Source organism: Hyperolius riggenbachi, chromosome 10 (assembly GCF_040937935.1).
Source record: "Hyperolius riggenbachi isolate aHypRig1 chromosome 10, aHypRig1.pri, whole genome shotgun sequence".
In the NCBI taxonomy this organism is placed as follows: Eukaryota; Metazoa; Chordata; class Amphibia; order Anura; family Hyperoliidae; genus Hyperolius; species Hyperolius riggenbachi.
In genome coordinates this window covers 238,013,499-238,026,523 of record NC_090655.1, presented here as the reverse complement: position 1 = coordinate 238,026,523, position 13,025 = coordinate 238,013,499, and the positions used below count along the sequence as shown (strand labels likewise).

Here is a 13,025-nt window from a genome sequence, read left to right as displayed (position 1 = left end):
CCTGCAAGAAATTGCACCGCTTTTAGACCCTAAAATCCGGAAAAATCATACCGCCAGGGGGGTTAACTCCCGCTGCAGAAAATGACAAGCTCTAGTTATATTGAGAGGGTTTGTTATAGACAATAAGAAGAAGAGTCCAGGAGACAGGTCATTCTTTTACATAAAACCATCGTTTTATGAAAAAATAAAATATTACAAAAACAATATTATGCACAGCATATAAGTGTTAAAACCACCAGACAATGTTCACATGCGTATACATCCTCCTTGTTCACTTTTACCCGTTATAAAAAGTATTCTTAGCTTAAAGAGAACCTGAACTGAAGATAAAAAGTCAAAATAACCATACACAGGTCATACTTACCTCCTGTGCAGTCTACTCCTCAATCTCTTTCCCCTCTCCTGGACGTTTGTCCACTGTGATCAATGGAATTCTCCGTCCTCCATTTTAAAAATGGCCATTACCCCATAACAGCTTCCTGGTCAGCACACTGTTTAACTGTAATATCGCCCACTTGAGCCATAGGGAAACATGGACATTACCTTGCACAATCAGTTGTAACTGACATCTGCTGATATATAACTGACAGCAAGTGGTATATTTCAGTTCTGACAAAATCTTGTCAGAACTGGAAGGGATCACTGTAAGAAGAAAATGGTGAGCTTCTGAGAGGAACTGACTGTGCGGTAAGTATGTAATATTCATTTGCAGCTGTGTCATGGGTTTATTTTAAATAATTTCACTTGCTTCAGGTTCAGGTAGCTGATACCCCCTTTCCCATGAGAAATCTTTTCCTTTTCACAAACTGACCGTCAGGGGGCTCTGTATGGCTGATATTGTGATGAAACCCCTCCCACAGTGTGATGTCAGGACCATGGTCCTGACAGTTTCCTGTCTGTGAGCCTTATTGCGTTGTGGGAAATAACAGCTGTTTACAGCTGTTTCCAACTGCCAAAAAAAAGCAAGAAGCATCCCCTTCCACTGACATCAACTGCCAGCAGTAAAAATTTTACCATGTGATAAACGTCAGAATGTAAATCAGGAAGAGGAAAGATGTTACAATGGGCAAACACTGATTAAATCATTTATACATAGTTATTGTAAAATGAAGTACTTTCTTATGGCATTATTTTCACTGGAGTTCAATTTGAACACTTAGACAGGGGTCACATTGCAAGCGCTTTTTAAACGTCAGCGACTTCAAAAGCTCTTGCTAATGCTATGGGTGATTATTAAAAAAAAATCACATAGCGCAAGTGAGAACACAAACATTAACAAGAGCTTTTAAAATCAATGGCGCCTAGAAAAGCACTTGCAGTGTGAACAAGCCCTTAGGCAAGGGTCACACTTGCCTGCGTTTTTTCTGTATGTGTTTTCTGCACACCATGGGCTTGATTCACTAAACAGTGCGAGTTAAAATCCTCTGCGCATGCTACAGGCTGTGTAGCTGGTGCTTCTAACTTACACGTGCTCCCTTATATTTAGTGGCCGATCCTTTCCTCCCATCCATCTTGAGCCCTGTCGCGTCCTGCAGGTACCAAAGGCCACATCCAGTCTATCACCATCTTTGAAGGACAACTGAAGTGAGAGGGATATGGAGGCTGCCATATTTATTTCCTTTTAAGAGAGACCAGTTGCCTTGCAGTCCTGCTGATCCTTTGCCTCTGATATTTTTAGTCAAGGACCCTGAACAAGCATGTGCAATGCAAAAGAGAAGTTTGCAACGGAAGGTATTTGCAATTATTCAGGTTGGAGTGAGTATATGAGGTGTACCACAATGCATCACTGCTGAATATGCAAAACTTCCCTTGGTTGTCCCTGTAAGCTAGCCACACCTCCAGAACTGCTGGAATGCAATGATGTGTCAGCTTGTTAATATTACAGAGCCAAACTAATCCAACATACATACAGCCTGTTTTGGATTGGTTGATCATCATCAGTGCATGGCATGGATTAATGTGGCTCTATGGGGTAGGACTTGAATCACCCAGAGTGCACAGCAAGCTCATGGTGTACCAGAATGCCTAAGAGTGTGTAAGTAGCCAAAAAGCCTACTTACTAAGATGCTATGCAAAACAGAAGTTTGCCTTCTTAAAGAGGAACTCTAGTAAAAATAACGTAATGAACAAATGTGCTTAATTTTTACCATAATTATGTATAAATGATTTAGTCAGTGTTTGCCCATTGTAAAATCTTTCCTCTCCCCGATTCACATTCTAGTAGCAGTAGGGTATTGTACCATGTTAGCCATCAGTAAAAGCAAGAAGTTTTGAATCAGGATGATACCATTTATTGGCTACCTTGAAAGAATAAGCGTAAGCAAGCTTTCGGCTGTATAGCCTTCCTCGGGCATCAAACCCGTTTGCTTACAAACTAATGGAACAGACAGCTATATACATGCAACATCAAAAGGGGGTACATAGATTTTTTTTCAAGCATAAATACAGTCCGTTAAGATGCCTTAAGTGAAACAGAACATCTAAATGGGGTGAGAGGTTATTAGCTGAGATAAGATTACATTCTGACATTTTTACTGCTGGCAGGTGATGTCAGTGGAAGTAGCTGCTGTTTGCTTTTTTGGCAGTTGGAAATAGCTGTTATTTCCCACAATGCAACAAGGCTCCCCCAAGTGTGATGTCAGAACCATGGTCCTGACATTACACTGTGGGAGGGGTTTCACCACAATATCAGCCAAACAGAGCCCCCTGATGGTCGGTTTGTGAAAAGGAAAAGATTTCTCAAGGGAAAGGGGGTATCAGCTACTGATTGGGATGAAGTTCAATCCTTGGTTACAGTTTCTCTTTAAAACAGAAGGTATTTCCAATACACACTCTTAGTGAGTTCTGGTTGACCATGAGCTTGCTGGACAATCTTTAACTCCAAGCATATGCAAATCAGGTATTTGACATTACTAGGGTTTAGGGGCGGGAGGAAGGGTTATATACTAAGTGATTTATGTGCTAGGATAGCTGTATACAATAGTGATATAATACTGGTTTAAAGGATACATCCGAGAATATTAAAAATAAAAATATCCACTTACCTGGGGCTTCCTCCAGCCCCTGCCAGCTGTCATGTGCCCTTGCCGCAGCTCCGCTCCCCGCTGGTGGCCTGGGGTCCCCTCCGGCGCAAGATGTCCACTGGGCCTGCGTGAGCGGCTCTCAGAGTCGCACTGACATCATCCAGACTGTTCTGCACAGGTGCAGTAGTTCTGTGCCTGCGCAGTACAGCACAGATGACGTCAGTGTGACTCAGTGAGCCGCACGCTGGAGCGCAGGAAGATGTCGACCTGGCGAGACCAACATCTGAACCGGAGGGGACCAGGAGCCACCGGAGCTGCAGCGAGGGCACAGGTCGACTGCCAGGGGCTGGAGGAAGTCCGAGGTAAGTGGATTTCTTTTTCCTTCAGTTCCTCAGAATTTCCCTTTAAGCCACACACACATGCTATTTTCCACTTGTCTGGGGCGGATTATAAAGACCACCAAGAATGTGTAAAGGATCTTTAGTAATACGCAACACCCAAACGTATTCCTTTCCCCACTCACCCCACAATGGAGAAACTGGGAGACAAGGTGTTGTGTCTGCTCACTTCGGAACACACAACAAACATACATTTCACAGAAATGCACCTTGCCAGCAAAAAAGATGTAGCCACTTGTGATAGATTTTAGAATGTAAATCGAGGTGAAAAAAAGATTTTACAACGGGCAAACACTGACTAAATCATAAAGTAATATTGTGAAAAATAAGCATTTTTATGTGTCACGTTACATTCAATAAAGTTCAATCAATTGTTTAAAAATGGGAGAGTGGCCAAGGCACCCAAGATTACCCTGACTGCCATGCAGACATGTTCTCTGACCTGAGGAAGCGGCTTGCACCGTGAAATGCATTGTCCTAAGTGCTGAATAAAACTCTTTACCTTTACTTATACAAAACCTACTGTGAGCCTCATTTAAAGGTAGGACTAGGCCATTTTATTACTTTTTTTTTTTGTAGTAATTTTAAATTTTTGTCTTCACACCTATAATCTAGCTTTGTACCCCCACATGGTTTCAGCGTGCAGACGCTATGCGGGATCCTATCAGTGTAGCATTCACACTTAACTCACGGGCCATGCACTCATAGTGCGACTGCGATACTCTACTAGCGCAGCTGCCACTATGTTAATTAATGTAGTAGTGGCTGCGCTAGTGGAGTACTTCTATCATGCGTATTAAGAGCACGCGCCACGCTGACAGAATCCCGCATAGCGTGTGCACTGTAGTTTTCATGAATCAGGCCCCACGCAACTGTAAGCAATTGTAAATTTCCTGTCATTACTATTTTAAAGAGAACTTGGATTTCCATAATTGGACATATTGCTGTACCTGTTTTGAAAGCATGTTGTGTAATTTTGTCCACATTGTGGAGCTCTGCACATCTTTGCAAATAGCTAATTCGGGTACAGCACCTGTCTGAAAGCACTGCCACTTCCTCCTGCTGTACAAAATTAACGTAACTATACTATTTGGCTAGCTGCATTCATGTGCTTCAACCTGCATTAAAATTATTAGATTAGGAACTAGTACATAATTTGCATCTGATTTGCATTCAAGACAGGTATTTAGCCCTGTGGGGCTCTGCATGCCTCTTTTGGCTTACAGTTCAGTTTGCAGCCTGGAGCGCTGTCACTTGTTTGATGTCTGTATTAGGGAATAGCCACTTTGGCATATCTTCCATTTCTCTTGAAGAATTAGGAGACACGAGAAGAAGGGGTTTATTACAAATATTTCTACAGGTGAAATATTCCAACTGAACATGGCCTCCCCTAGTCTATTGCACATTCTTAGAGTGGGATGAAATTCAAAATTACATTGTTGCTCTAAAACATTAAACACAGTAAAAAATGAAACAAACTGGTCTGATGTCATTTCAAGGCCTATTTACACTTCACTCATGCTAATAGACAACAGCTGCAGGACAAATTATCAGATTGATTTGTAATTAAGTGATTGCTGAGAAAATAAAGGCGTGTTAACTGAGTTTCAGTAACTTGGAACCCAGTCATATGCTTTCAGCTATTTGTTTTATGCTGTGTTTAATGTTTTAGACCACAGATGAAATTTGAATTTCATCCCAGGTGAAGGGTGGAATACTCACAGAACGTTCAGTGTTGGAACTGCCTACATCAGCAGCTGTGTATCTCTTTTCTGTGAAGAACATTTCCCACACTCTGATCAGGAAAAGCAATGCTCTCCTGCATGGATTTTCCTATGCGTATACAGATTGCTTTTATGGCAAAAACTTTGCCCACACTCGGCACACAAGAAAGGACGCTCGCCTGTGTGGACTCTCTGATGCGCAAGGAGGTCGCACTTCTGTTTGAAGCATTTCCCACACTCTGAACACAAAAAAGTATGTTGACTCATATGGTCTTCCTGATGTTTGAGAAGCTGTTTTTTCCAAATGTAAGACTTGCCGCACTGTGGACAGGAATAGGGCTTCTCACCAGTGTGGGTTCTCCGGTGTATGATGAGGTTCCCTTTCTGCGAGAAGCATTTCCCACAGTCTGAACATGAAAAAGGACGCACGCCGGTGTGAACCCTCTGGTGCTGAACAAGCAGCGACTTCACCATGAATCTTTTCGCACACTCAGAACAAGAAAAAGGTTTATCAGCGGAGTGCAATCCCGGATGTACAGGAAGTTGTGATTTAGACTCCTCCCTCTGATGTACAGTGAGGGAAAACTTAGATGGAACATTCTTACAGGAACTACTTAAAGGTATCATGCATTCCGTATCTGATGTAGAAGAGTCTATTGCTGTAGATGGCTCTGATAGACTCTCTATACTGTGATGCAGTAGATCAGTACCTGGGGCTTCAGTCTTTGAAATATCATATTTTGGAGGCTCTGAGAAATCTCTATGTGGAATAATTCCAGTAACAGAATCTCCTAATGAAGAATGCTGGTTGACCTTAACTTCTGCAGAATCCCCCAGAGTTTTCTGGACAGGGTGAATACCTGTTGAGAAGAATTTTTTAACCATCAAAAAAGGCAAAATCTAGTAGCATTCAGGATAAGTGACCATAAAACCAAAATACTGGACAGTATATGTTTCAATGGCCAAATGTGCCTGACACTGCAATGCAACCAGCTTCCTTTCCTTGTTGGATTTAGTTGTGGGCGGGTCAGTTAGATGTAAGCAGAGTACGTTTCAATTCCCAGCATCTCTGCATTATAGAGGAAACCATAGAAAGAATTTGCAGAACTGCTTTATGCTTTAAGGTATGGACTTACACAGGTTATTTAGTGCAACATGCATGCGTTTCCATGCATGTTGTTCATTTTATATGTACTGTATGTATTTTAAATGTTACTATTTTTGGCGGTAGTTGTATACTAAATAAAAAAAAAAAAGTAAAAATCTTGCATCTGTTATCTGTTCATTTGCCTTTTATTTTATGCAGTATCTAGTTAATTGGCCATAGGTTTTGATGAGACTTTACGTCCATAAACTGTTATGTACAGTGGGTTGCAAAAGTATTCGGCCCCCTTGAAGTTTTTCACATTTTGTCACATTACTGCCACAAACATGCATCAATTTTATTGGAATTCCACATGAAAGACCAATACAAAGTGGTGTACATGTGAGAAGATGATCGAAAATTATACATCATTCCAAACATTTTTTACAAATAAATAACTGCAAAGTGGGGTGTGCGTAATTTTGGCCCCCTGAGTCAATACTTTGTAGAACCACCTTTTGCTGCAATTACAGCTGCCAGTCTTTTAGGGTATGTCTCTAGCAGCTTTGCACATCTAGAGACTGAAATCCTTGCCCATTCTTCTCTGCAAAACAGCTCCAGCTCAGTCAGATTAGATGGACAGCGTTTGTGAACAGCAGTTTTCAGATCTTGCCACAGATTCTCGATTGGATTTAGATCAGGACTTTGACTGGGCCATTCTAACACATAGATATGTTTTGTTTTAAACCATTCCATTGTTGCCATGGCTTTATGTTTAGGGTCATTGTCCTGCTGGAAGGTGAACCTCCGCCCCAGTCTCAAGTCTTTTGCAGTCTCCAAGAGGTTTTCTTCCAAGTTTGCCCTGTATTTGGCTCCATCTTCCCATCAACTCTGACCAGCTTCCCTGTCCCCGCTGAAGAGATGCACCCCCCGAGCATGATGCTGCCACTACTATATTTGACAGTGGGGATGGTGTGTTCAGAGTGATGTGCAGTGTTAGTTTTCTGCCACACATGCGTTTTGCATTTTGGCCAAAAAGTTCCATTTTGATCTCATCTGACCAGAGCACCTTCTTCCACATGTTTGCTGTGTCCCCCACATGGCTTGTGGCAAACTGCAAACGGGACTTCTTATGCTTTTCTGTTAACAATGCCTTTCTTCTTGCCACTCTTCCATAAAGGCCAACTTTGTACAGTGCATGACTAATAGTTGTCCTATGGACAGAGTCTCCCACCTGAGCTGTAGATCTCTGCAGCTCGTCCAGAGTCACCAAGGGCCTCTTGACTGCATTTCTGATCAGCGCTCTCCTTGTTCGGCCTGTGAGTTTAGGTGGATGGCCTTGTCCTGGTAGGTTTACAGTTGTGCCATACTCCTTCCATTTCTGAATGATCGCTTGAACAGTGCTCCGTGGGATGTTCAAGGCTTTGAAAATCTTTTTGTAGCCTAAGTCTGCTTTAAATTTCTCAATAACTTGATCCCTGACCTGTCTTGTGTGTTCTTTGGACTTCATGGTGTTGTTGCTCCCAATATTCGCTTAGTCAACCTCTGAGGCCCTCACAGAGCAGCTGTATTTGTACTGACATTAGACTACACACAGGTGCACTCTGTTTAGTCATTAGCACTCATCAGGCAATGTCTATAGGCAACTGACTGCAGTCAGATCAAAGGGGGCCGAATAATTATGCACACATCACTTTGCAGTCATTTATTTGTAAAAAATGTTTGGAATCATGTATGATTTTCGTTCCACTTCTCATGTGTACACCACTTTGTATTGGTCTTTTATGCGTAATTCCAATAAATTGATTCATGTTTGTGGCAGTAATGTGACAAAATGTGGAAAACTTCAAGGGGGCCGAATACTTTTGCAACCCACTGTATGTACTGTGTGCTAAGAAAAAAAACATGCAGAAGACCGTGCATCACAGCATTACGCTCCTGTGTGAATTAAACCTCGCTATACATGCATGAGGAGGTGAGACTTTACAGGAAGTAGCTGTTAACAAATTGCAAGACCTCAAATCTGATAAAAGGACATATCATGCTGGAGTGGAGAGGACTTAAAGTGGATCCGAGATAAACTTTTACTCATTGCATAATGGTGTTCCTTTCATATAGTTTATAGGGCATTCCTCAAGCCAAATACTTTTATTGTTTTTTTAATACTATAATTCCTTATAAACTAAGCAAGCCTCGCCCATGGCTTTTTCAGAGTGCCAAGGCACTGTAACAAGGGCTTATGGGAGCTCAGTCTGAGCAGGAGGAGGAGGAGGTTACTTGCCAGAGATTTCAGAGGCAGAGGGGAGGTAGGAGGAGGAGAGGGTACTGAATTTGTCACATTACACACAGGCAAGCATTGTATCACAGGAATAAATAATCATAAATTGTTGAAGCTGTTAGCAGCTAGATTTGCTGTGTAAACTATCTAAACTTTAGATAAGATATATAGACAAGTTACTTGTTATAGTTAGTTTTTCATCTCAGATCCGCTTTAACCATTTCAACCCGCGGTTATTTTTCACCTTATGGACGAACACTCCCCTTTCAGAGCTCCTCCCTTTCATTCCCCAATAACTTTTCTCACTACTTATCACAAAGAAATGATCTATACCTTGTTTTTTCTGCCACCAACTAGGCTTTCTCTGAATGGTATATTATGTTAAGAATTATTTTATTCTAAATGCATTTTAACGGGAATAATTAAGAGAAAAATAGAAAAAAAATCATTGTTTCTCAGTTTTCAGCCATTATAGTTTTAAAATACCACATGCTACCGTAATTAAAACCCACACATTTTATTTGCCCATTTGTCCCGGTTATTGTAACGTTAAAATTATATCCCTAGCATAATGTATGGTGACAATATTTTATTTGGAAATAAAGGTACATTTTTTTCAGTTTTGCATCCTTCGCTAATTTTTAGCCCATATATTTATAATATTGCCCTCTTGACATGCATACATATTTTTTTTATTCCCTAAAGTCAGTAGATGTAATTTTACTATTTGGCCACAAGATGTCCCCGCTGAGCAAAATACTATGTAGTGTACAAGTACGCTACAAAGGAAACGATGTATTGCTACATTGTTACTAGGGAGGTGACACGGGTCTCAATGGAAGCCTGCATCAGGGGTGGGTTGTGGGAAGGTTAATGAATGGGGAACAAAGTTCCCATTCCTAAATCTAACGATCGGGCGGCGGAAATAGTCGGCGGGAGGAAGCGCGGCAGCTCTATTTAAGAATAAACACTGTTTTTGAACAAAAACAGTGTTTATTCTCGGCGGACGTGTTCGGATTGGCAAAGGGGACTGTTGTCCCTTGCAGCCACTCCCCCCTGCTACTAGCAACATTGGGATCGCGGGCATCTGCCCGCACGATCACCTGCACAGCCCCCCAAGCTGCAGGGACATGACTATCGCGTCCCTGCTGCTGTAGCAGCTGCCGCTGCGGACGTGAAGCTCATGCCCGAGCGGCATAAATGGTTAAAGTGTACACGAGCCGAAACTCAGGCACAAAAGGAGATGCTTACCTAAAGAGACAGAGGCCTCAGGATCCTATTGAAGCTTCCCTCTGCGCAGCCACTATGTAGAGGGGGATAATACTCAGCAACGGGGGGCTTGGAACCAATGAGGGTAGCCTCAATAAGTTTCCCTCTCTTCAAAGTAAAGTGAGCTTCGTCTTAGGATTACTTTAAAGGACACCTGAACTGACAAGTGACATAATGAGATAAACACGTGTATGTACAGTGTCAAGGCTTCATATAACTAGGCTGTGTTCCTTTTTTGCACTGTAAAAATTTAGGATTCAGGTATTCAAATTACAGTTTTTTTCCTCTAGTGGGATTAAAGCTCGACTCCTCTCACTGATAACTAATTACAAGACATAAAACTCATCTCACTAATAACAGACATAGAACTTTTTGCCTTCCAGAGAACCACTTCTAAATGCAGGGAATAGATATGAAACGTCAATAGTTCATAGATTGTGGATCTGGAACACTAAAAGATGGTTTCATTCAGCTGAGACAGTAAAACCTTAAACCTTTTTTATGTTTTATGCACAAAATAAAACTGTGCGAGTATTAAATAAATCATATTTAGAAGAAAGGGAGATGAAATTGTTTATCTCATCAGTTTGTTTTCAGTTCAGGTTCTCTTTAACCTCCTGGGCGATAATCCCGAGCTGAGCTCGGGGTATATCGCGCAGGAGGATTTCTCAGGCCCTGGTGGGCCGATTTGCATAATTTTTTTTGTGTTACACGCAGCTAGCACTTTGCTAGCTGCGTGTAACTTCCGATCCGCCGCTACCCGCCTTGCCGCGCAGCCCCCCCCCCCCAGACCCCTTGCGCAGTGCTGAGGGGTGGATCGTGACTCCCTCTGACGTCACGATGTCCGTGACGTCATCCCGCCCCGTCGCCATGGCGACCAGGGAAGCCCAGCAGGAAATCCCGTTCTGAACGGGATTTCCTGCTTACTCTGATCGCCGGAGGGCTTACTCTGATCGCCCTGGGCTATCATGTAGCGAGCCCAGGGCTCGCTACATGATTTAAAAAAGAAAAAGTTTTTAAAAAAGTGCTGCGCCCCCTCCTGGGCGATGCAATTGTATCGCCCAGAGGGTTAAGCCTGTGCAGATAGGTGCACAGCTGCAGGCAAGTATGGCTATACATCAGACTTTTCGGTCTGTAAAGTATAGTTCCAAAGGCAATACTTATAAGTAATTGCCTCCATTGCCATGGTGATGGGCTTGATTCACTAAACCGTGATAACTCATATCACGGCCGAAAATTCGTGATTGCGCACGGAAATGAAAAAACCGCTAGCGCAGCCGTGATATGAGTTATCACGGTTTAGTGGATCAAGCACTCAGTCTCTCATCCGTGCTGCTCCCCATCTCTGTCACAGCCGAAGTCAGTGGGGGGGGGGGGGGGGGGGAAGAGTACACTATTTTCCTTAGATGCGATCATTTGATCAAGTTTTTAAGATCGACCTGAACAGGAAATCATGCAGTATGTAGTGAAAATCAATGTGAAGTAATTCTATGGTCGATTGGAATCCAGAATTCTGTTGATCGGAATGTTGGATTTCATGATTGAATCTGTAAACAAAAAGTGCCCTGATCGACCCATTTATGGGAACTATCGATAATTACCTCCGATTACTTACAAATCCTGCTAATCTGATTTAATAATCGCATCTGATGAAAATATTGTACCAATAATGACCACCTTAAAGTGGACCTGAACTCTTGCACAGGACATAAGGAAAGCCTAGAGAAATGCACCCTGTATGTGTTTAGAGAGTTTAGCCTGTCTAATTCCCCCTCATCTGTGACTAATCACCATTGTAATTTGATCTCTCAACTGTGGCAGCTGGCTGCCTCTGCAGAGCAGCTATTTTGTCAACACAGGATGTTAACAATATGTCTGCTTCCTTGAAAGCAGGAAGTAGACACATTGCAGACTTATTGCAGGATTTGTTTTTCTTTAACCACTTGAGGACCGCTGTGTTAAACCCCCCTAGTGACAAGGCCATTTTTTACTAATTGGGCCACTGCAGCTTTAAGGCCTATCTGCAAACAAGTGATTCCCCCCTTTTCTCCCCACCAACAGAGCTCTCTTTTGGTGGGGTCTGATCGCTCCCCAGTTGTTGTTTTTTTTTATATAAATATTTATTTTATTATTAATTAAATAAATTTGTGCATTTTTTAAAAATTATTTTAATACTTGGCCAGCCCTCCCTCCACCGCCAGCCAATCAGCGTGATCAGCTATCATGAGCTTCAGCCTATGACAGCCTACCACTTTTGTGCCTGCCAGGGGGATAGCCGTGTCACATGGCTGTCCCCAGTACAGCGCTACTGCAGATCGCAGCGCTGTACAATGTTTATAGACAGCAGTTTCGCCTTGTAACAGTCTCCGAGCAGCAGAGTTCCGTCTGCTAGCCCCATAGAAGTTGTTCACGGCGTGGAGCGGTCCTGGGGCTGCCGCCGCGTTCATGCCAATTGGCGTGGAGCGGTTGGCAAGAAGTTAAAGGTTATTATGCTGTTGTGTATCTTATAGAGCAGAGAAGACGTTCTGAATTCAGGTCTGCTTTAAGAGAGATTGGGGGCCCACCTGGAAGATGCTTAAAAATCGCCAGGGGGGCGGCGCAGCACTTTTTTGTTTTATTTATTTACTTATTTTTTAAATCGTGTAGCTAGCCTAGCGCTAGCTACATGATAGCCACTGTTCAGCGGCATCCCCCACCCCTTCCGATCGCCTCCGGCGATCAAAGCAAACAGGAAATCCCGTTCAGAACGGGATTTCCTGTTTGGCTTCCCCCGTCGCTATGTCGACGATCGGGTTGACGTCCTCAACGTTATGGCGTTGGAGGGAGTCCCGATCCACCCCTTAGCGCTGCCAGGCGGTGATTGGCCAGGCTGCGCAAGGGGTCTGGAGGGGCGGCGCGGCGGGTAGCGGCGAATCGGCACGGAGCGGCGGCGATCGGTTTGTACACGCTAGCAAAGTGCTAGCTGCGTGTAACAAAAAAAATTATGCAAATCGGCCCACCAGGGCCTGAGAAATCCTCCGCGGCGGCTTAGCCCGTGCTCAGCTCGGGCTTACCGCCAAGGAGGCTAAGGGGGAGAGATCACACTGTGCTGGATACTCACAAAACACTTTACAATCCTAAACTCCGCCCTTCCCCAGTCATTACTGCAGAGAGTACGGACAGTAAAACTCATGTTAACCCCTGCCAGATATAAGACACAAAATGACTCTGCCCCTAACTCATATTTCTCTCATACCTAAGCTTTATCAT

The 13,025-nt window shown here is 43.1% G+C and overlaps 1 protein-coding gene across 1 annotated transcript in view; it reads right to left on the bottom strand.

The window, feature by feature from the left end:
- Nucleotides 1-2,756: 2,756 nt before the first annotated feature.
- The window catches only part of LOC137534966 (uncharacterized), a 32,532-nt gene continuing 22,263 nt past the window's right edge, over nucleotides 2,757-13,025 (bottom strand). Inside the window, exon 10 of the mRNA XM_068256712.1 lies at nucleotides 2,757-6,005. Within this exon, the coding sequence (XP_068112813.1) occupies nucleotides 5,221-6,005 (785 nt within the window). The 3' untranslated portion in view covers nucleotides 2,757-5,220. The remainder of the gene's footprint in view (nucleotides 6,006-13,025) is intronic.